This window comes from Phoxinus phoxinus (assembly GCF_949152265.1).
Source record: "Phoxinus phoxinus genome assembly, chromosome: 9".
Classification (NCBI taxonomy): Eukaryota; Metazoa; Chordata; class Actinopteri; order Cypriniformes; family Leuciscidae; genus Phoxinus; species Phoxinus phoxinus.
Genome location: NC_136884.1, coordinates 34,696,470 through 34,719,324, shown reverse-complemented (window position 1 = coordinate 34,719,324; position 22,855 = coordinate 34,696,470). Strand labels below are relative to the sequence as shown.

Here is a 22,855-nt window from a genome sequence, read left to right as displayed (position 1 = left end):
AACTTCACTGGCTTCCTTTCAAATATCGCATCATCTATAAGATTCTCCTCCTCCCATTCAAAGCTATTAATAATCTTGCCCCTGAGTATCTCATTGAGCTTCTCCATATCAAGATTCCCGCCCGTTCGCTCAGGTCCTCCTCCTCCATTCAGCTCATCCTCCCTCATGCCCGTCTGGTTACCATGGGGTTTAGGGCTTTCAGTCATTCAGCCCCACATCTCTGGAACTCTCTGCCCCAGTACATTCAACACTCCACGTCCATAACCATTTTCAAAACTCAATTAAAAACTCATCTTTTTAGACAGGCATATTCTCTTTAGTTTTTAATTTTTAATTCTTTTTTTGCTGTTGTTGTTGTTTTACTATGTTATGATAATGTTTGTTCTCGTTGAATCAATGTTCAATGCATTGAGTGTTTTATTGTTGATTTTGTAAGGTGACCTTGAGTGTTGAGAAAGGCGCCTATAAATAAAATGCATTATTATTATTATTATTATGATGATCATTTAGTCACTAGGACGAAGGAGGCTTGGGAGAAAGAGTTGGGTTTTGCCTTTGATGTTGACTGGTGGGACTCTGTTTTAAACGATATTCATAAAGCCTCAATCTGTGCCCGCTTGACCTTAATACAGTTTAAAGTAGTGTTCAGATGTCAATATTCTAAAACCCGACTATCGCAAATTTTCCCTAATACAATTGATGTCTGTGACAGATGCTCTGGCTCGCCTTGTAATCTTGCACATATGTTTTTATTTTGCCCAACCCTAGGAAATTTTTGGCAAACTTATTTTGACACCATGTCTAAAGTGCTCCTCAAGACCATTGATGTTTCTCCGCATGTAGCCATTTTTGGTATTCCTCAAGAATACCATTGTTTTTCATCAGCGCAGTTAGAGGTCCTGCCTTTCACCTCCTTGATAATGAGACGCCATCTTCTTCTTAATTGGAAAGCAACAAATGCTCCATCCAGTACACTTTGGACGACTGATGTCATGTCTTTTCTAAAACTGGAAAAAATAAGATATTCTAAGAAAGGTAGTCTCGCTAAATTTTACAATAAATGGCAACCATTTATGCAATTTTTCCAGGCTAACTAGGCCTAACTCTTAACACGCACCCCCGTTTTTTTTTATATATATATTTTATATATATATATATATATATATATATATATATATTTTATTGTAATAAATGTATAAATATATATTTTGTATTATTTATTTGGTTATTTTTTTTACTTTTTATTTAAAAAAAACTATTTGAAAAAAGTTGTATACAAATATGTTTGTTATTGTTATCCAAGTGCCTTTACTGTGTTTTTGTGTGCAAATCAATAAATATATAAAACAGAAGTACATTGGCACGACACCGGAGAGAGATTCAGAAGCAGCGTCGGACGAACCGCGGACAAGTGGATGCTGCGTTCACACCAAACGCGAATAGAGCATCTGTTGCGAGTGATTTCAATGTTTAAGTCAATGTGAATACGCGTTTACGCGCGTCTGGAGGTCCTGTGGGGCGATTGAGGCGTTTACTAGCCCGGCGCGGTGAATTCACTTCTTTCACGCGTCCAGTTTTTTTTTTTTTTTATGCCTAACTATCATCATTTTCCCAGATAGTTTATAGATATTTAGGCATTCTATTATCTCAAACAGCCTGAAAAATAGTGCATTTAGCTGACGTAAATGGGAAAAAAAATCTTCCCGGGGGAGTATGCCCCCGGACCCCCCATAATTTGGGCTAAGCCCCGAATGTTTACATCGTCTGGCTCCGCCCCTGGTTGGAGGTGTACAGAGAGACTGTAATGTTATTATCTGAAATGCTTGAGTAGCAAGTACCGGTATACACAATTTCAAAGAGAGCATCAGCAAGTTGCGCTTATGTTGCATAAAGTTATATGTGCCTGTTTTTGACCTCTTATCAACATTGTTTAAATATGTATTTCACTAGTTCTGATCTCAGTCATGCATTAATGTTAATGCTAATGCCCCACCACCCTCCAAAAAAATATAATCAGTAAAGAACCATGCATAGACATTGGACAACCAAACATTTTTATTGAACTTGTGTAATGACTTTGAACAGCCACATAATCTTTGTAATGTACCAAGGTCAATAAATATTTCAAATAACTTGTTTGACCAAAGCTTAGTTTGGTGTAAATTTGACAACAAAGTTCTGAATACATGTAAAAATTGCTTACAAGATTCACAGACTGGATTTCCAGGAAGAAAAAGTGGGACATTTTAACAGTGCCAGTTAATATGAATGAACTCTCGCAACCATTGAATATTCTTCCATATTTCCAAACCACTTAGTATACAGTAGCTAGAATGTCTAGAACAGTATCTTTTTAGCACATCCAAGCAAATTAATTCTTACATTTCATAACAAATGTTGCTATGGCATAGGGGTGGTGATGGCGCTATGGATAAGACACATGCCTTTGGTGTGAGAGACCCGGGTTCAAATCCACTGTGAGACACCGATGTGTCCCTGAGCAAGACACTTAAAGGATTAGTTCACCCAAAAATGAAAATAATGTCATTAATGACTCACCCTCATGTCGTTCTAAGCCCGTAAGACCTCCGTTCATCTTCGGGACACAGTTTAAGATATTTTAGATTTAGTCCGAGAGCTTTCTGTCCGTCCATTGAAACTGTATATACAGTATACTGTCCATGTCCATAAAGGTAATAAAAACATCATCAAAGTAGTCCATGTGACATCAGTGGGTTAGTTAGAAGTTTTTGAAGCATCGAAAATCTAGCAATCTGGTGCGCCCGAGCTTCATTTATAGACTGAGGGAGACGCACGCTATATTCAAGCTATTCTACATTGTTTGCGTGGATATCATTTTTTTAATGGTGCGTAAATGTGCATGTCGCGGATGAGACACTTTTACAGCGTGCGTTTCCCTCAGTCTATAAATGAAGCTCGGGCGCACCAGATAACACGTCATCAGCGTCTTACGCCATCAGCGTAACTGTGAAGGATTGACAACAGACCCGGGAGAGAATACAATGCTGAATAAAGTCTTATTTTGTGTTATTTTTGGACCAAAAAGTTTTTTCGATGCTTCAAAAACTTCTAACTAACCCACTGATGTCACATGGACTACTTTGATGATGTTTTTATTACCTTTATGGACACGGAAAGTATACTGTATATACAGTTTCAATGGAGGGACAGAAAGCTCTCGGACTAAATCTAAAATATCTTAAACTGTGTTCCGAAGATGAACGGAGGTTTTACGGGCTTAGAACGACATGAGGGTGAGTCATTAATGACATTATTTTCATTTTTGGGTGAACTAACCCTTTAACCCCTAGTTGCTCCAGAGGTGTGCGACCTCTGACATTTGTAAGTCGCTTTGGATAAAAGCGTCAGCTAAATGAATAAATGTAAATGGCATAGCCAAAGCTCTGAACATTGCAACATACCAAACATGTTTAAGATTTTCTGACTAAATATCCGATTTAGACATGAAACATTTTGAAAAATGGCATCTGATATTATTTGTAACAATCTTAGACCATTCCAAATCCATAATCTGAGCTCCAGATAGCAGCTAAAATATCTCTCAAAGGAAGCGTAGTTCTTGTAATGACTAGGAAGCTTGAGAGTTTGATAGCATGTGGAAGACTTGGGTAGGTTTCCATCCACCACCTCGACGTCTAGGCTCCTGGGCAGCACATCCCATCCCGTCCAGAATTTCATTAGGAACCGTAAGATATTACAAGAAGCTGCATAATAAATAAAAGAGGGATTTGTAGCTGCATCACAGATTTACAGACTGGATTTCAATGTTAATTAAAAATAATTTATTTCAAAATAAAAGTTAACCCTCACTCTAAGTTCAGCATGTTCTTGTTCAAGAAATTACAGTGGCTGTAGCATTTCTAAATGTCCAAATATACAAAATTAAGTGGACATTTGATTAAATGTTGTAAGCCAATATTAAACAAGGATTAGATTGCGAGGTAAAGACAATCATTAGACCACGGGTTTCCTCTGCAGGCTCTTGTTATAATTTATACCATGGTCTGGGTGAATACTCAATTCTGATTGGCTGCAGGGTGTCCGTTAAAAAGTGATAGAGGACACCTAGTAAAGTAGTTCTGAAACTGCCTGTTTACCATTCGAAATTAATAAATAAATGCGCTGCCTACAACATCTGTGAGTAACCATAGCAACAGGCAGTTGAAAAAAATGCATTTTTGAACCTGAAGGGTTCTACAAGCTGAGCGGACTATAAATATCTCCGGCTGCTAAATAAACCGTCAGGCAAGTTATTATTTGTAAAAACTAGATTTAGCCTAATTAAAATATAAACTAATGTTTTAAAAATGTTTTATTTGGCAAGTGACCATGGTATAAGCGGGTTAATGCCCTCCGAGGAGTCCATTGTCAGGTTTTAATGGACGACGGCGAGGTGTGAACCGGCCGTCGTCAGGCATTAACCCTTACACAATGTACATAGTTATATTCTTTATATTATTGCATTATGTGTTTTAACAGTTTTGTTCTAATAAACCATATGATTATTACTTTTGAACCAGTTATTGACTCATTGTTATGAATAATTGTTAAAATAAGTAGATATATATTCTAAGTCAAGGCTGTTGTTCACTTACAAATGTGTGATATTTTAATTAATCATAAAATAATAATCAGATTGCTCAATTAATCGTCGGAATAATGAACTGACTACTCGAATACCAAAATAATCGTTAGTGACAGCCCTATTACAGTTTTTTTCGATTGCTAAACGACAGTAAGCACAACGGGAGCTACATGTGCAAAACTAACTACATTCTGCACTACCAACAGTCACTTAAGCTAAACAGTTCACATCATCTGCAAAACTCACTCCAAGCAACACAACTCTTAACACGTGCCTCAAAACAGGCTCAGTGCAGCCAAACACTATGCACAATCCTCACTGAGATAAAAACACCAATACAGAAAATACAAACTTTTCATCTTTACAGTTTGAACAATGTCAGTGACTTCATACAAAGCAATATTTTCTTCAAAGAAAAGAGTGACATTCTTTCACATGATTTATTTACATTTTTAGAACATAACAATTCTTTAAGGTAAATGAAAATGAGCAGTTTGCTTCAATAGTCTGTAGTAATTTACAGAATTACAGTAATGAGAAAAAAAAGGTAGAAACTATTACATACTGTAATTCAAACAAATAATTGCAGGGCTAATCCTGCGACTCTCAGCATCAGGCCACAGGCTTTCATCAACATCACATCTAATGTTCTCTCTTGCCATGCACCTGGGGAAGAACCTTCTGGAGTGCCTTATCCATCCCTGGCAGTCCTCTGGACTCGTGTCCTCACATCCGGCACGCATGGCTTCCAAAAGACACATTTGGTCATGTGGGTGGTGGTGACCAAACACTTTACACCTCCAGGCAGAGAAAAACTCCTCTATTTGGGTTGAGGAAGGGTGAATATGCAGGCAGGTACAAAACCATAAATCTGCGATGTGCTGCAAACCAATCTGTGACAGCTGCAGAGCGGTGAAAAGCAACGTTATCGCAAACTATGACAAAAAACTTGGGGGTTTCTTACTGGCTTCCCCTGTTCTGCTGTGTATGTAACCTTGAAAGACACAAGGCTGAAATCTGTTCTGTTTTGAATGTGTGGTTCACAGTTTTGACAGCAGTGTGTTAGCATTTGAACAAAGTGCTGTAAATCCACAGTGTTGTGCAGGTTGTGGTTAAAGTCATGGGATAAGTGTGTAGAGTTTTGAAAACTGTGTTCAAGCAATGAAAAACGAACTAGAGTTTGGTCCACATGAACTGCTGCTGTGCAGACTGTAGTTAGAGTTTTGCACATGCAGCTCCAGTTGTGCTCACTGTCGTTTAGCAATCGAAAAAAACTGTAACATGAGTGCACCTCAAGAAACACAAAATCATTTTAAAAATCCAGCATCTAAAGCAAAAAATCAGTTGATTTCTCATATAATTACCATTTCCAATGAAGGTGCGAAGGAATCCGGTGAGCCTACATGTGTCTTCAAGAGAGGCCTCGCTGTCTTCATCATGTGTTGGCCAAAGTATCCTCTCTAAAACCATCTGACACATTGACAAAATTATCATTACTTAAGAATTGTAGAGCTCAACAACATTACCTAAATGGTCCATATCTTACCAGTGGGGTGTACTCTGTATCACAAGTCCTAGGAAAGATAAAGAGGAATAGTGTCTTTCCTCTCAGTTAGCAAAGGACAGATCAATGTTTCCTTCAAACCCCGCCGAAGCTGCTTCACTTGTTCGGAAGTTCTTTCAAGGACCTTCACATAATTTAATTTGGAATGGAAACATACATTTATACATTTTAAGAGTATTCCAACCAATATTGCAAACTCACTGCATGAATGAGCAGTTTGTCAAGCAGCCATCTTCTGTTCTCTGATGTCACACCAGGCAAATCCCAGGACACTGCAAGGTCTGTAATAGCCCTCTTTTCCTCCTCTGACAATTCACCTGTGCCTTCCAACTGGTCATAAAATAATAATTATATACATTGCCTGGCCAAAAAAAAAGTGTCAAAGTTTGGATTTTAATAGGCAAATACTTAAAGAGTAAATCTTGTATTGACAACACAAGAGGTGAGCACTCTGTAAAGTCTCCAGCACATCCAAAAGACTTTCACTGAGTTTAATGTCAGGACTCAGAGGTGCCAATTCATGTGTGAAAATTATTCCTAATAGTCCATTCTTTCACAATTTGAGTCTGATGAATCTGGACTTTGTCATCCTAGTATATGGCCATGATGTTTCCTCCTACATGGTTGTATAAGAAATTAAAAGCTACACAATCCATCAATGAGGGTTTAAAGAACTGCTGCCAAACATATAACATGCTAGAAAGATAATAATCACTGCAATAATGATCCAATCATAGTCTCTGAAGTATTTGCCTAATAAAATCTAAACAACGACTTTTTTATTTTTGGCTGCATAGTGTATTTGTTTTTGGTGCAAGTACATTTTTTTTTCCCAGCTAATATATTTAATGAAAATTAATAAGAGTAAAGATTAACTAACCATCTCTATTACTTGACGGACATCAGTGTCCACACAGTCCAGTATATCTATTGTGGCAGTTTCAGGGGGTCCACCAAAAAGCACGTGGATTATTGCTGGGCTTAAACCAGTTAAGCATGGACCACCATGCAGGAATGAGTGTCCGATTATACGGCCTGCCACCACAAAGAAGTCACTATCCAGAAGACTCTGTGATGTTGAGGGAATCAAGTGATCCTTTTCACCCTCAAAAAGAAGTGTTCCTCCAGGTACTTAAAGAAATAAATCCAAGCAACATGTAACGATCCAGCATGCATTACAATAATACAAAATGCAGAAACCTTAATGCATCAACCCTAAGGCCAATGGCAAGTAATTAACTGTTGATGCCAACAAATTGCTGCAAACTTCTTTCAAAGTTATCCTAAGAAAACAGAAAAAGAAAGAACATGTATTGTAAAGGTCACTAACCAAGTTGTAGTTCAAAACCATGCTGGAGTTGACATGATTGTTGGGAAAACATGACGAGTCACACCGTCTCCAATTGCAGGATCCCCTTAAAGGCAAAGGTATAACAGGACATTAACGCAAACAAAAATCAGATTCAGAACTGTATCACATTATAGCAGGGGTGTCCAATCCTGCTTGTGGAGGGCCACTGTCCTGCAGAGTTTAGCTCCAACCCTGATTAACCACACCTGATCCAACTAATTAAGACCATTAGACTCACTAAAAACTTCAAGGCAAGTCTGTTGGAGCTAGTTGGAGGTTAAGGCCACATTCACACGTGGTATTTAGAGAAACGAATATTTCACCCCCTCCGTTTTCAATAATAACATTGTGCACACAACATCGTTTTAAAAAAAGTTGTAATTTAAATAAAGTTGCATAAATATGCCGTCGAGCGCCATCATAACTATGCCATAGGACACTCACAGGATGTTAAACATGACGTTAGGCATTTTCTGGCGCATAATGTGACGCTTGAGAACCCATTTCTCCCAGTTGACACGGCAACACATTGCCGGCGTTATCAGAAATCTCCACTTTGGCCGGAGTTTTTAGAAATAATCGTTTTCTGTGATAAAAACTGAGTTTTCGTGTAAATGAGAGGGCAAACCGTAGGGAAATATCGGTGTCTTCCCTTCGTGTAAACATGGCTTAACTCTGCAGGACAGTGGCCCTCCAGGAGCAGGGCTGTACACCCCTGCATTATAGGATTTACTTTACCTACCATGTAGTGTACATTTTAAAGGACAAGCCCATTCTACATTTGCCATCTTGTAGAAAGTCAAGATTGCTCTGTCCCTGTCTTCAGGACTGTCTCTCATGTCCATCTGGAAACAGAGCTCCTTTCCCCTTTCATGTGTCTTCAAAAGGTTTTCTCTGTACTTCTTTGAGGCCTCTGTTGCATCTGGCTCAAATTTCCAATCTAAAACCAGAGACATTATCCACCGAAACAAACATGAACAGGCATACGATCAGGTAAAGACAGACAAAAATAAAAAAATAAAAACCTTGACCCGTAATCTTTGAAGACCGTAGGCACATGTTGTGTTTTCAAATGCACATTATGAGATTTGCTTTTTGTTCTATACCTGTATTTCTAAATAAATAAATCTAAAAACAAATGAATGCATAATTCAAAGATAGTGAATTAAAGTGAAAGGCAAGTCAACTATACAAACCATCAAGTTCAGTGCTCTCTTCATCTATTGTGATGAGCTGTGAAACTGACATGCTTTCTTGATCTTGCATTGTGCAGTAACTGGTGCTGGGATTTACAACATTTCTTTCCTGCCTCACAACTGTATTTTCAGTGCTGCTTGAAGTGGCCCTTTCTGTAGCTCTCTCACTCACTACCTCACCACTGACCTCCACTGACCTTCAGAAGAGGGGTAAACACAGACTGTTTAAAGGGATAGTTCATTCAAAAATGAAAACTCTGTCATCAATTCATCCCTCTCATGTATGGGGTTAGTATTGTTGCATTATTCCAAATAAATAGATTAATATTCACAAATAAATGTGAAGAGTTTCACAAAAAAATATAAAATTCAAAAAAATCACCCAGCAATAGGATAAATAAACATTTCCATAAGAGACTCCACATTTAAAAAATAAAACCTCAAATACCTCCCGCACTCATCACTGTGAGACTTGATTGCTGCAAAGGAAAATTCATCTCCACACACAACGCATTTCTGAGGTGGTCCAATCAACTCATCTCTGCTAGGAAGACTCGCCTGCAAAAAAACATCACAACAAAACAGCATGTCATTCATGTTTAATGTAAATGTTAAAACATTCCCTGTTTGAAAGTATATACCAGACAGCAAACTGACTACGAAACGCATCTGCCGCGGAGGTACAGTGAACTCCGGAACGGATCAAGAAAGTGGATCCGAAACTGTGTCCACTTGCACACCGCGGCGGATACGCCACGGTGGCGGCTCGCGGATCCGGTCCGACATCGCTGCGGTCCCTTTCCGTATCCGTACGTAAATGGGTACATCCGCCCCGGCTCCGTTTTGGACCCGTTCATAAAATTCCGTCTGCAATGCCACTTTTCCCCCCACACTGCCTGATAACATCCTCCTCATCCAAAATTCATGCAATGAATCCAGTGTGTGAACGTGATTGCACTGACTGCGCCTTGTTAAAGATTTCAGGAGGAGAAATAGGCTGTGAAATCCGAGGCTTTGACTGTGGGTTTTGGTATGTGATACAATATTACATTTGGCTGACGCATTTTTAACCAAAGCGACTAACAACATGCTAGCCTACACAGTTTGCTTTTTAAGGCAATTCTCTCAACAATTATATATTTTTTTAAAAAGGTAGAGCTAGTACAATAAGAATAAGTGCATCAGTGAGTGCTGTTTTTAAACAGACGAGTGTCAGTTCTAAGTGCTATAGCAAGACTAGTTGTAAGTAGTGCTACGAGAGGAGATGTTCTCTGATTATAAATAGGCTACAGGCCAATAGAATTTGTAAAGGGCATGGTCTCTGAATTGGAAAACAATGTGTAGCCTGCGACAGACTATTTAAATTAAAACTGAAACAATTTAAAGGAAATAATTCATTTTATTTAACAAAAGAACAAACACAAGTAGCCTAATCATTTGCTTCAGCCTGGTTAGACCGGTTGGTCAGGCGCCTCCTCGCCGCACCACGGTCTGCAGCCAAGTTGAACCATCTTATGGCATACCGTTGAATGTCTGTGTCGGTGGCTGTGCGACACAAACCATTTGCACGTACAGCACCTGTAAGCACAAAATGAGGTTTAAAATTGCATGTTGCATGCTTTGGATGTTGCTTTATACTGACTCAACTGAAAATATTTTTGATACACAACCTTTACTTTATCAAAGGTTGTTAATGTATTAACAGTTGTTTTCTCTAGCAATGCTTTAAAACGTTGGTCAAATTAATTGATAATAATGACTAACCATTAATCATAAAAATTAGGCCTACATCTTATCAGTTTAGTAATGTTATCATTCTTATGTAATCTTTTTGTAAAGAAATGAACACAAAAACACACCGGTGTAGAAGGCATGGGTATTACAAAAAATTAAGGAAAGGTATATTAGTGTAACCCTGGGATTTTTCCCTCAAAGTTCAATATGAGTATTTAAGACTCTTACTAATAATGTTTCTTGGGTAGGCTACTGAGTTAATATTTCTTTTACAATGTGTATATGGGTATCTACCCCTTTAAGAGCGTCGCTCTGTGGTATAGTTTGGTTGAAATTGACATGTGCAAAACGTGGGTTTTACAAGCAAGTTAGTCATATTATGTTGTTATATTAGAATGTCACATGAGCAAGAGTGCCGTTTTCCTGTGCCAGGGTACCCCCAGGATCCTCCAGCTTAAATTCAAGGCTTTTTAAGACCTTTTTAATACCATTTCAAATGAAATTCAATGCCAACTTTGTACCGATTCCAACATAAGTATGAGGGGAAAATGTCAAATCTGTATAAATTTTAAACCCTAGAAAATAATTATGTACATGTAGGCTACTTGAATTAAATAAAACATTTTATTTAAATGATCAGTCATATTTAATACATCCGCAACACCGTTGTAGTGAGCACGTGTGTGTAGGCCAGTGTTAATTTTGGCAGCCATTCTTGATTCAGTCTTAGTCTTCATCTTCAGACGAAAATGCTTATTAATGCAAACTTTTAGTCAAACTGCAGTTACTTTAGGTAGCTATTTTATATGTAGTCTTTAGACAGAAAATGTCATAATTATTCTCTCTAGGGCATTCAATTAAGCTTATGAGAAATTGACACTGCACTCTTTAGCAGTAGCACTTGTGCAATTCTACACATCCCTTTTCCTAAGTTCCGTGGTTCTCCTATGTTTCTCAGTGGCTCTTCCACTTAGACTGCAGTCACACCTTTTCCATTAAGGGACAATATTTGCCCCCTTTAATACATTTTTCCATTAAATTTTTAACCTTTATAATACCTTTTAAACATAAATAATGCTTTAAATAAAACAATGTTCAATAAATATGCAATGTTAAAAAACGTTTAATATTAATAAAAATAGTATATTAAAATAGCCAGTAGGTGGCGGTAACTCACTGTCTTTATGAGCGAGTCATCGAGTCGTTCATTCATTGAATCTCACGATTCGTTCAAAGCCACAGATTTCGTTGCAAAATAGAGCAATAAGCTGACTATACTGTTTTATGCAGTAAATCACTTAATGTTACCCTTTTGTTGTTTTTTAACTGTTGTATAAAATCAATGTCACATTTGAAATCGTGTGGATATTCGGGAAACATTGCATTCTTGCTCGTATAATATGATCTACATTAAAAACACTTTTGATCGCAGATTTAATCGCACAAACAGGGCAAGCGGCTCGTGACAGAACACAGACCGACTGAATGACACTTTAATTTAAGTAGAAAATCTCAAATAAAGATCGCTGAACTCCAGCTTGTCTGTGTTTTCAGATAATCCGCGCTTCTTCAGCAGTAGAGCGCGTGCGCGCGCATGGTTGCCAGATACTATTGAAAAGACCGTGTAGAAAATATGTTCTTTTAACAGAAAAGCTCTGATTTGGGGTTTGAATGAATAGTATCTGGCAACCATGCGCGCGCGCTCTACACTGCTGAAGAAGCGCGGATGAAGGTGCACTCAACGCTGCATGAATTTTTAATTAGCCTACATTAGTAACAGTTAATTTTGTTACGGTATGAACTTAATCGTAGGAAAAGCAAAAAAATATAAGACCTTTGTAACGAAATCCAAGACTTTGTTTACCAAATTCAAGGCTTTTAAGGCCTTAATTTGAGATGATCAAATTTAAGACTTTTTCAATGCTTTTAAGACCCCGCGGGTACCGTGCTGTGCACAACTGCAAATGTGCTATTTATTTTATACAACAGTTAAATTAACTATAAAGTTATCATTGTGTGTTAACGTTACTTTTTATATTGTCAATATTATGGGGTTAGAATTGTTGCATTATTCCAAATAAATAGATTATGATCCACAAATAAATGTAACGAGATTCACAAAAATATATCAAAGTCACAAATAAATGTAACGAGATTCACAAAAATATATCAAAGTCACAAATAAATGTAACGAGATTCACAAAAATATATCAAAGTCACAAATAAATAGATTAAGATCCACAAATAAATGTAAAGAGTTTCACAAAAAAATATAAAACTCACAAATAAATAAAATTAGATTTGCTAATAAAAAAATATATTTACAAATGTGTTTTATGTCACAAACACAACTCTACCTGGTATTTATTTGTGAACCGCTTTCTGTGTATTTGTAAAATCACTGCACGCATTTGTGAGCCGGTTCCTGTGCATTTGTGAATCCCCTCACGCATTTGTGGATTTGAAACACTTCTAGCGTCGACGTGCAGATAAATCCACAAATAAGTGGACTCCGCCCACCGTTTACTCAAGCCAATCAGATAACGGCCACATTGAGCTGACCAATCGTAGCACGTTCTCGCTTCAACCAATCACGTGTTGGCTTACAGCCAGGGCGGGAGCGCCGGCGGGAACAGACACCGAACTTGAGACAACAACATTCAGTCTTCAACATGGCCGATCAGGAGGCAAGACAAGTGAGTGATGCTAAATTAACACAATAAATTAACTGAAGTTAAGCAAGGTTCCTGTTAGGTCAATATTTGTCATAACTAATCGGGATTTATTTTACATTTAGAATTAGCTTTTTAAATTAACTTTTACGTTTACAAGATTCATTGTAAGATGGTTTTGCCAGCCAATTCTGAAGAAATGTGTGGAGTTGTGCGATTTTGACTGGGCCTGACAATTTTCAGTAACGTTAGAGTTGCCAACTTTCCCATATTATACAATCATCCCGTATGTAACGTCAGGTCTTCCACTGCATTGTGAGATGCGGTTTTCCCCGTAATGAATCCGGAAAACGACGCCTTGTCCCTATTAACTGAGCCTTCCTTCCGTGCCAGTATTTTATATGTATATTGACTGGTTTTATGCCATTTTGTTGTATTCAGATTTTATATTCATTAAATAAAACCGTGCCCCATCTCTGATACTACGATCATGCGTGAACTGAGCCTGAGGACTTGAAAGAGGGGGCTAAATGCAAGTCGTTATCTGTAATGCAATGCAATGTATTACAGGCCAATTCGCCTACTTCTACTAACGTTACGCCTTAAAAGTATGTAACTGACATGTAACAAAAGCTATGGGTTGTGTGGGCAATATTTTCCTTAAGTGTGCACGGATCCACACTTCGTAAATCTACCGGAAATAGTAACCTTAGACCATCCGGGGACTTTTGACATAGTCCTTTCAACGTACTATGCTTTGGGGCACACTTATTCTCTTCTTGCATATTATTTTTGGATGGATAGTATGGCCATTGGAATTTTTAATGCATGGATGAGCATTGAAATGAACTGTCAGAAAAAAAACAGTTCTCGGAAAAGAATCTGAATTCCCATTAACAGTGAAAAATTGGCAGCCCTAATTATTATTATTCCTTGTATTCAAATAGAATGGTTACTCGATGCAACATTAACCTACAATCTGTCCAGTTAAATATTATAGCTGTAGTTTGTGTTAAAATTACTGTTTGTGCAGGGCCTTTCTGCACAAGTTGAGAGCGCTGCTTGGGCATTAGTGCAGATTATCGCCAGGGATCTGACACCAGGGCCTGGCCGCTCAACATCAAACCCCCCACAGACACACATCCCCTCTCCCTCTGTATCTTTGCCCTCATCCTCCCTCCCTTCTGATGCTAGAGTATCCCAGGCTCTCAAAAGGTTTGGCTTATATGAAAGCATTTTTGTTCTGTTTGATCTTGAAATGCACTTAAGTTTTCCACCTAAACCAAGCTTTCATGGATGATTTGACAAACCATTTGATAACTTACTAATTCTTGTTTTGGTTTGTGCATTTAGGCAATTTCCTGCAATGTTTGGTTCACAAGCCGACCAAGCCAGAGGGAAAAAGCGCTTTGTGGCACATCCAAAGCAAACAATGTCACAGATTAAAACAACTGAGCTCCAATTGTATGTGTTATCTGAACCTGCTGCTCCGAACACCCCAAAGCTAACTCCGAGCAGCTCAGAAGAGCTTCTGTTAGCTCATGCAGGACTTGGTAAAAGGCTAATCACATTCAATGAGACTGCCAAACATGATGAGGTAAGATGATTGTCTTTTAGAAAAAACATAAGATGCGCACATTTTTTCTTTTGAATGTATATAAGAATACAAAAATAGCTTAAATATTTTAGAATTAGCCCTTGTGTGTTGTGCCCAATCTTATTTACACCCTATTGGATTTGTGACCCATGCTGGCAAAATGAACTGCAATTAGCAAATTTTCAAAAATGAGTTCTTGTTCACATTCTGTACTAAATAAAACCTTAAAAATTATGTATTATTTGTTGGAATCAGACACAAATTTTTTATTGAGCTACAGTTTTCTGAAAGTTACAAAACAAAATCACAGAGCAACCATACCTTAAAGTCCCTCGTAATAAAACCAAATATGATTGGAAAAATATATATTAAACTTTTTTTACTTGATACCACAATTATTTGATTAACATCAATGAAACAGACAGTCTATATAAGAACTACTGTACCGCACAGATCTAATATAATGTTACACATCAGGGGCCGTATTCACAAAGAATTTTAAGGCTAAAAGTAGCTCCTAACAGGCGACTTTAGGAGCAACTCCTAAAAATAATGGGCGTGTCACTCCTAACTTTAGGACTCCTAATTTTTTCACTAAGAGTAATTCACGAAGCATTTTAGCCCTAAAAGTAGCACCTAAGTCTGGGACAGCTTAAAAGAAGTCGAGAGGACTCCTAACTCACTAAGACCTATTCACAAAGGATCTTAAAATCGCCGCGCGACGCAGTGTGTTGGAGACACTCAATGACACGGAGTTATTACAAAGACACCGCCTTAACCGTGAGGGAATACTGATTGTTGTGGATCTTGTGAGGGATGCAATAACAGCGCCAACTAATCGCAACAACCCAATCAGTGCCGAATTTAAATGTATGATAACACTTCGCTACCTGGCAACGGGGAAAATGCAATTGTGTAATACACTCTGTAGACCCCATATTATTCGACAGTTCTTTTTCGACAAAGTTTTCCTTTAGACATTCGCCAACTCCAAAGAAACAAAGCCAGCTTTATGGATATTGCCGGTGTGCCCGGAGTGGTCGGTGCTATAGACGGGACACATATTAAAATAATGCACCACGTCAGGATGAGGACGTGTTTGTGAATAGAAAGAAAACCCACTCAATACCCAGATTGTGTTCGATGCAAACTTCACAATTCTCGATGTTGTATCCGCATCCCAGTGCCGAATTTCCCTTTTATTACGTTATTTTTTTTCCAGCACCAACTGGGCCAGCAGCAGTGACTGATCCTGCGTCCAGTTGGACTTTCTTTTCCGTTTTGGCGAGTTCATAATCCGCCATCATTCTATTACATTACTTCAATAGGAGCAACATTTCCTTGCTTTAAGTAGTCTATTTAGGCTAATAGGATGTCAATTAACCAAGCAAGTGTTAATGCAAGTGGCTGTTTTCATTACGGTATTAGGCTACCTTGATTTAATTGAATTGAATTCACAACTTTTCTCTCTCTCTCTCTCTGCCTTTTTAGAATTACACTTCACTGGGGCCTGCACAAACATGTCATTATATATGCATTTCGATTACATTATTATTATTATTTTGTGTAGGACACAGACATATTTAGATGTCGTAATTCCATGATTTGGTGCGTCTGTGTTGGTTCGCATGATGGCCCTGTCATCTAACAACCAATCACCGTGATCATTGCAAGGAAGCTCGTGCATGAGAATTGACGTCATCCATAGCAACGAAGACTCACTCTTAGTTTAGGAGTTGTCATTTTTCCTTACTAAGAGTAGGTCTGAAAGGCGTTGTGAATAACTTTTAAGAGAACACTCCTAGCTAAAATCTTTTAGTGCGATTTAGGAGTACTCCTAGTGGTAAGATAAAATTCTTTGTGAAATACGGCCCCTGATGTTTTTCCCCAACAGTTAACCTAACATTCACTTAAGACATAACAGATAATGTTTGCGTGAATACTAGCCAGAATACATATTTTGAAATACTGTAATTCTATGTATATGTCTATAGGATCTTTTGTGCACACATTTTTTCGGATGCGTCAGTCAGTGCGAGTAAGATCGTTTTGTCAGCATGAGTTTGAAAATCACATTTCAATTCACTTATTTTACCTCGTTGTAGCTTGTAATTAGCCTGTGCGCATTCCCACTCATTTTGCCAGCACGTGTCACATATATTGATATGACTAACCGTATGACAAATGACAACTTTTTATATCTTCATTAGATTTTTGATCAACTGGAGAACGAGTTTCCAAAATTAAGATGCCTTAAAAGGAGCTGGATGTTTTACAAAGCCACTGGTAATGATTTTATTTGTAATTTTTTCCTGCATTTGATATGATTGTTATTACAAGATTCCAGTAGAGAATTGTCGTTGTCGTTTAATCTATGTAGTTTTTCATTCTTTTGTCACAGTTTTGTCTCTCATTCCTGTTCCCAGGGTCCTATGTTCCTCATATTTATATGGCACAAAAGGAGCACATAACTTATGTTCCCCAGCCTATAAAGCATGTTCTAATCACAGATTCAATTATCATTTGCTGAACTGAACATCTACTCTGTACTACTCTACTATTTGGATTTAATCACAGACAGTCCTCCACTAAATACACCTTCTCCACCAATCAATCTCAAGTCAAGCAAGTGAATAGAGGGATCTCTCTCTGTGTTGTTCAGTTGAGCTAGTGTTACATTTAACTTTTTATCATGGGTTAGGGTTTAAAAAGTTTACTTTGTGTGTTAACATAATGCTACCATTTTACTGGGTAACATAGTTTCCCCCTTTTTCATGTGTTTCTTATGTGCCATATAAATATGGGGAACATAGGACCCTGGGAACATGGGTATGCTCCCAAAGCATTACATACTTTCTATCAACTCCCTGTTTAAATTTCTTACAGAGGGGCTATATGACCATATTTCGGTCTGAAGTTGGAGATGTTAGTAATTGAAATTTAAGCAAGATACTAATTACGGATTTAAAGTCTGCTAATTACATTTGAAAAATGTTAATATCTTTTGATTGTATCTTACTTTGAGACTTGCTTACTCTCACTTAGCGTTTGAAAGGAAGAAATTGATGTGTCTGAGCATCAGACTTTTTTGACAGCCGGGTTTTTTCATTTGCGACAATTGATTACATCTTCATTAATACTTCTTGAAAATGACTTACTCTTGTTTAGAACAATACTGACCAATGTTTAAATCTCTTAATTGCGTTTAAATGCATAGGCATGTGCCTGAGTCACTGTGGCACTGTACTAGAACTGGACAACACTGTAAAAACAATATAACTATCTTGTATCATCGTTATATATTGTCATATCGGCTAGCCCTAAAACTTGTCATATGATAAAGCATTGAGACATTAAAGACACACCAGTATGACTTTGTGTAAATCTATTTTGAAACGATTATTGTAAAAAATGCTATAGCCTACATAATTCAAATGACTTATCAGGGTGATAAAATTATGTAAATAATTAAACTTGATTGCTGGGTTCTTGTGATGTACATGTAAGAGTGTTGGAACTGACAATACTCAAATTTTTACATTTCTATTCAATAAGGTGGAAGTGGGCGCCGAAAACTCTCCATGATTTTAACCGATGCTGAGGGCTACTCTTTGCGTGCACTAAAATCTGCGTCCAACAATGGCAAAAATGTTCTCTATGTGGTTCCAATTCAAGAGAAACTTTCAACAGAACCCCTACCCTACGATGCTCCTGAATTTTGTAAAATGCCCAAAGCAAACTGTGTGTCATGTGGCCAGAAAATGCCCCTTCAGATGTTGGCATTACATGTAGAGGAATGTTCAGTAAGTTATTTTATATATTCTTTCTCTAATTTTGTTGAAATGTTTATTCACTAATTTCATCTAGTCGAGAGCATTAAATAATGAATGCAAATTGTGAAATAGAAAGCTGAATCTGAGGAAGATCTGGAGGATGATACTGAAGAATTTCACGTTACAGACATGAGGATTCATTTGGGGTAATCTATGTTTTTATATTTCTAAATATAGTAAAATTGTCACTTCAATTGTTTTAATCTCTTAAATGTTTGTTTTACTTACAGACTTGCCCCATTTGCCAGACAGTGATACCAACTGATTTACTCCCAACCCATGCAAATTTCTGCATTGACAGGTTGTATCACTTGTATTTTTGCAAAACATTCCAAAAATGTTACATTTGACAACTTCAAAACCTGAAATTCACTTTGTTTTTGAAAGAAGAAATAGTCCCAGGGATGACACCAATAACAGTGCCCATCAGACAGAGGAACTTCCTGGACCTTCTTCAGCTGTGGACTCATCTGAACAAGCAGGAGCTAATTCAAACGGTAACCTTTGTGAAGTACAATTTATTATAGTATACCAAGTATAATGGAACAATGTAGGGAGCTTATTTATTCATTCATGTTCATGAGAGAATGGTTGATGTGAATGGTTGACTGTTTTTATTTATTTATTATAATCACAGAATGGATGAAGATTTTAGATCCAGGCATGGCGTCTATATTGTTCTGCAGGACTCTGCTGAGGGAACAGAGCCAGGCAAAGCCACTGCGTTTCCACTTGGATTTAAAAGACAGTCCTGAGGACCAAGAAAGATCCATATTGTCTTTTTACAAGGCAAAGGGAGTGAACTGGGCTGCTCCACTGAAGTGCATATTAGAAGGTAACTGTTAGCAGATTTATGAATATTGTAATCTAAGCCTTTCTCAGGTCTTTCCTTTCCATTTTAATTTGTTGCAGTATTTTTTTAATATGTATTAGCAGAAAGTCTTCATAGCATTTCTCTTACATAACATATGTTCTATAGGAGATGCTGCAATTGGGGATGGGGTCAATAGACACCTCCTGAGTATGACTATTGAGAAGTTGAGGACGGGTTTTTCTCTCAATTTTGGTATTCATTCTATAATTGCAATTTTGTGTCAATATCATCCTAATTTATAAAAAAAAATATTAATGAATATTAATAGTGTACCATTCAATTATTTTTCAGGTGTAGCAGATATAACACTCCTGTTTGAGGGTGAACAGGATCACCTTGTTCCATGCTGCAGTCAAACTCTGCTCGATAGCGACTTATTTGTTGTTGCTGGTCGCATGATTGGCCACTCATTTCTTCACGGTGGCCCTCTGCTTCCTGGGATTAGCCCTGCCATAATCCATGTGTTGGTGGGTGGTGCCATTGAGACGGCAGAGATTCATCTGAAGGACTGTCCTGATTTGGATCAGAGGCATACTATCCAATTGGTAGGTGCAGAACATTTCTATCATCATACGGAAATGAAAATAGGATACATTATTTTCCTGCATACTTTATACCAGTCTGTGGTAAACTCATATACTGAATATATCATTATATAATACTAAGATTTGATTGTAATAAAAATGAAGTATTGTAATTGCAAGCTTGTAATAAAAAAAATTATCAGCTGGAAGGGAATCGTAACATTTCTGAGGAGGAAAGGGAGGAAATCACTAGACTTTCTGTTATGTGGGACCTTCCTGGGTTTTCTGAAGACCACCGGAAATGGCTCTTTAATAGGATGCTGCAACATGCTGTGAGTGTTAATCTTTTAATACCTAATCTTATTTCTTACCTTGTTCATTTTGACTTAACTGATGTTGGACACACTGATTGTTGCACTGCAGGTGTTTAGTGACTAATAAGAGTTCCTCAGATCCATTAATTCCCAGAGATGTGTAAAGAAAACACTTCCTTAAAATATTGTTTTATTACTGTACTTGATTTCCTTAGGTTTTGTATAGGACTAAATGTCAAGTAAAGCAGCTAAGGTGTGGAATCAAAGAGACAAAGATTTGGCCATTTATCACTGAAAGAGAAGATGCTGTTAAAGTGCTCTTCCCAAGGGCAAGGGATGCTGAGTATGGCCCAGAGGTATATCCTTCACATGAATAGACGCAAGTTCGACCTCGTGTGCAGTTTGATTTAGTGATTTGTTAAATTTTAATTTTAGGTAATTCTTCAGCACATTGTATGGCCTGTTGCTGAATCAGATGACGACGACGACGACGATGACAGATTGTGCCCAGAAGTTGTCACTCGCCAAATACGGTTTCTACGCGAATACATTCAGAAAGGTAAAATGGCCTTTTCCACATATTTGTCAAAAAATATTTTAGCTCCTGTTACTGAATACTTTGATGGTCAAATTGGCAACAATCATTATTCATATTTAGGTTTTTTTTAAGCTTTATCATAAATTGTTTGTTTAATTACAGTAATTCTGTAAAAGTTCACCCAAAACATTTCTGTCATTAATTACTCACCCTTATGTCGGTCAAAACCTGTAAGACCCTCCTTCATCTTCAGAAAATATATTAAGATATTTTGATGAAATCCGAGAGCTTGCCGATCCCTCCATAGACAGCAACACAACAACCAATTTCAAGGCCCAGAAAGGTAGTAAATACATTGTTAAAACAGTCCATGTGACTAGAGTGCTTCATCCTTAATGTTATGAAGTGCTCAAAAATAACAACTTTATTCAACAGTTTCTTCTAGTCTGCGTCAGTGAAATACGCAGTTTACGTTGTAAAGACAGTGCAGTGCATCCGGAAAGGAGATTCTTTATTGTCCGTTGCTGTCCATATGAGCACCACGATGCATGCGTGTGATGCTGACGCAGAAGCTGGCCAATGGTGAGCTGGTGTTCTGACGTACAATGCGGAAGCGCTGCACTGTTTACTCCACGGACAGTTGAATCAAGTCGTTTTTTTTGTTTGTTTTTTTGCACACAAAAAGTATTCTCGTCGCTTCATAACATTTAAGGTTGAACCACTGTAGTCACATGGACTATTTCAACAGTCTTTACTATCTTTTGGACCTTGACAGTGATAATCATGTTGCTGTCTATGGAGGGTTCAGAAAGCTCTCAGATATCATTAAAAAAAAACACAATTTGTGTTCCAAAGTAGAACGAAGGTCTTACGGGTTTGGAACGACATGAGGGTGAGTAATTAATGACAGAATTTCATTTTGGGTGAACTAACCCTTTAATGTTGGTTGCTGTTAGAAAAAGTTGTTAAATGTTAGTGTGTACAACCTTACAAAAAGTGTTGAGTTGTTTGTATGCATCTTGTGATTATTTGTCCACACAGCTACCACAGACCAGCTGCAAAAGCTCTTGACATTTTGGACTGGATGGGAGGTGCCATCCAAGAGCCTGCAGGTTAAAGTTTGGAGGGGGAGGTTTTTCAAGGCTTCCACCTGCAGCAGGACCCTAATGCTTCCTGCTGACATACTGACAATGGGTGATTTTACATCTACTTTGCACGCTTGTGCAAACACAGCATCTACTGGATTTGGACTTGTTTAAGTCCAGACAATTTCAGAATATGTGGTTCGTATTCATTAATTCACATATCTACAGTTCTTGTATACAAATTCACATATCTACAGTTCTTGTATATAACTGTTGCTTCCTTGCAGATATGGGATTTATCCATCAACTTGTTTAATTAAGGTTTTTGTGCTCTACACAAGCAATTTAAAATCTTGTGCATATACTCAGTTAAGTCAAGACGCACATTCTTACGCACTATCATTATATCTACAGTTCTTTTTGTAGGCACCTGTTAGAAATGTTTCCTTGTACATAGGGAAGTTATTTGACTCATTAGGGCCCAAGCCTTGAAAAGGCGAAGGCCCTATTGTTTTCCAAAGGATTATTCTTCTTAACTATTATTATTATTATTATATTACTACCTTTTGGGCACTTTTGGGGGCCTTAACGTGCTCAAAAACTCTTGAAACTTTGCACAAATGTCAGAACCTCGGCCATTAGAGCCGGACTGAAGCTGGGACCCGGGCGTGGCAGGGGGGCTCGACAGCGCCCCCTGGAACGCGGTCCGAAAACTTGGTCCATAAATCAAACACGCTTGCGTGTAATAATATGAAACTCGGTACACTTATAGATCTCATCGGTTCATATATCCTTCGTGCTCTGACTTTTTACCCCAGCCCAACAGGAAGTCGGCTATTTGGCGTAGTTTAAAAAACACATGCAATGGAATTTAAAATACTCCTCCTAGAAAATTCAACCAATCACCACGAAACTCGTGTGCATGAAGTCAAGACATGGAGGATGA

General features: G+C 37.8%; 2 protein-coding genes across 2 annotated transcripts in view; one reads left to right on the top strand and one right to left on the bottom strand.

Annotated features, from left to right (window-relative positions):
- Positions 1 to 3,414: 3,414 nt before the first annotated feature.
- The window catches only part of LOC307004549 (uncharacterized protein), a gene marked incomplete at its 5' end in the record, with an annotated part of 39,928 nt that continues 20,487 nt past the window's right edge, over positions 3,415 to 22,855 (bottom strand). The window contains 8 exons of the mRNA XM_079623867.1: positions 3,415 to 3,746; positions 5,992 to 6,097; positions 6,174 to 6,521; positions 7,072 to 7,322; positions 7,522 to 7,606; positions 8,285 to 8,482; positions 8,739 to 8,935; positions 9,187 to 9,296. Of these exons, the coding sequence (XP_079479993.1) occupies positions 7,533 to 7,606; positions 8,285 to 8,482; positions 8,739 to 8,935; positions 9,187 to 9,296 (579 nt within the window). The 3' untranslated portion in view covers positions 3,415 to 3,746; positions 5,992 to 6,097; positions 6,174 to 6,521; positions 7,072 to 7,322; positions 7,522 to 7,532. The remainder of the gene's footprint in view (positions 3,747 to 5,991; positions 6,098 to 6,173; positions 6,522 to 7,071; positions 7,323 to 7,521; positions 7,607 to 8,284; positions 8,483 to 8,738; positions 8,936 to 9,186; positions 9,297 to 22,855) is intronic.
- On the top strand, positions 18,979 to 22,083 carry LOC307004020 (uncharacterized protein; the record flags this gene model as incomplete). The annotated part of the gene is made up of 8 exons (XM_079622961.1): positions 18,979 to 19,085; positions 19,261 to 19,409; positions 19,554 to 19,622; positions 19,740 to 19,993; positions 20,176 to 20,304; positions 20,502 to 20,642; positions 20,722 to 20,845; positions 21,866 to 22,083. The coding sequence occupies 8 exons, from the start codon at positions 18,979 to 18,981 to the stop codon at positions 22,081 to 22,083; spliced, it is 1,191 nt and encodes a 396-aa protein (XP_079479087.1).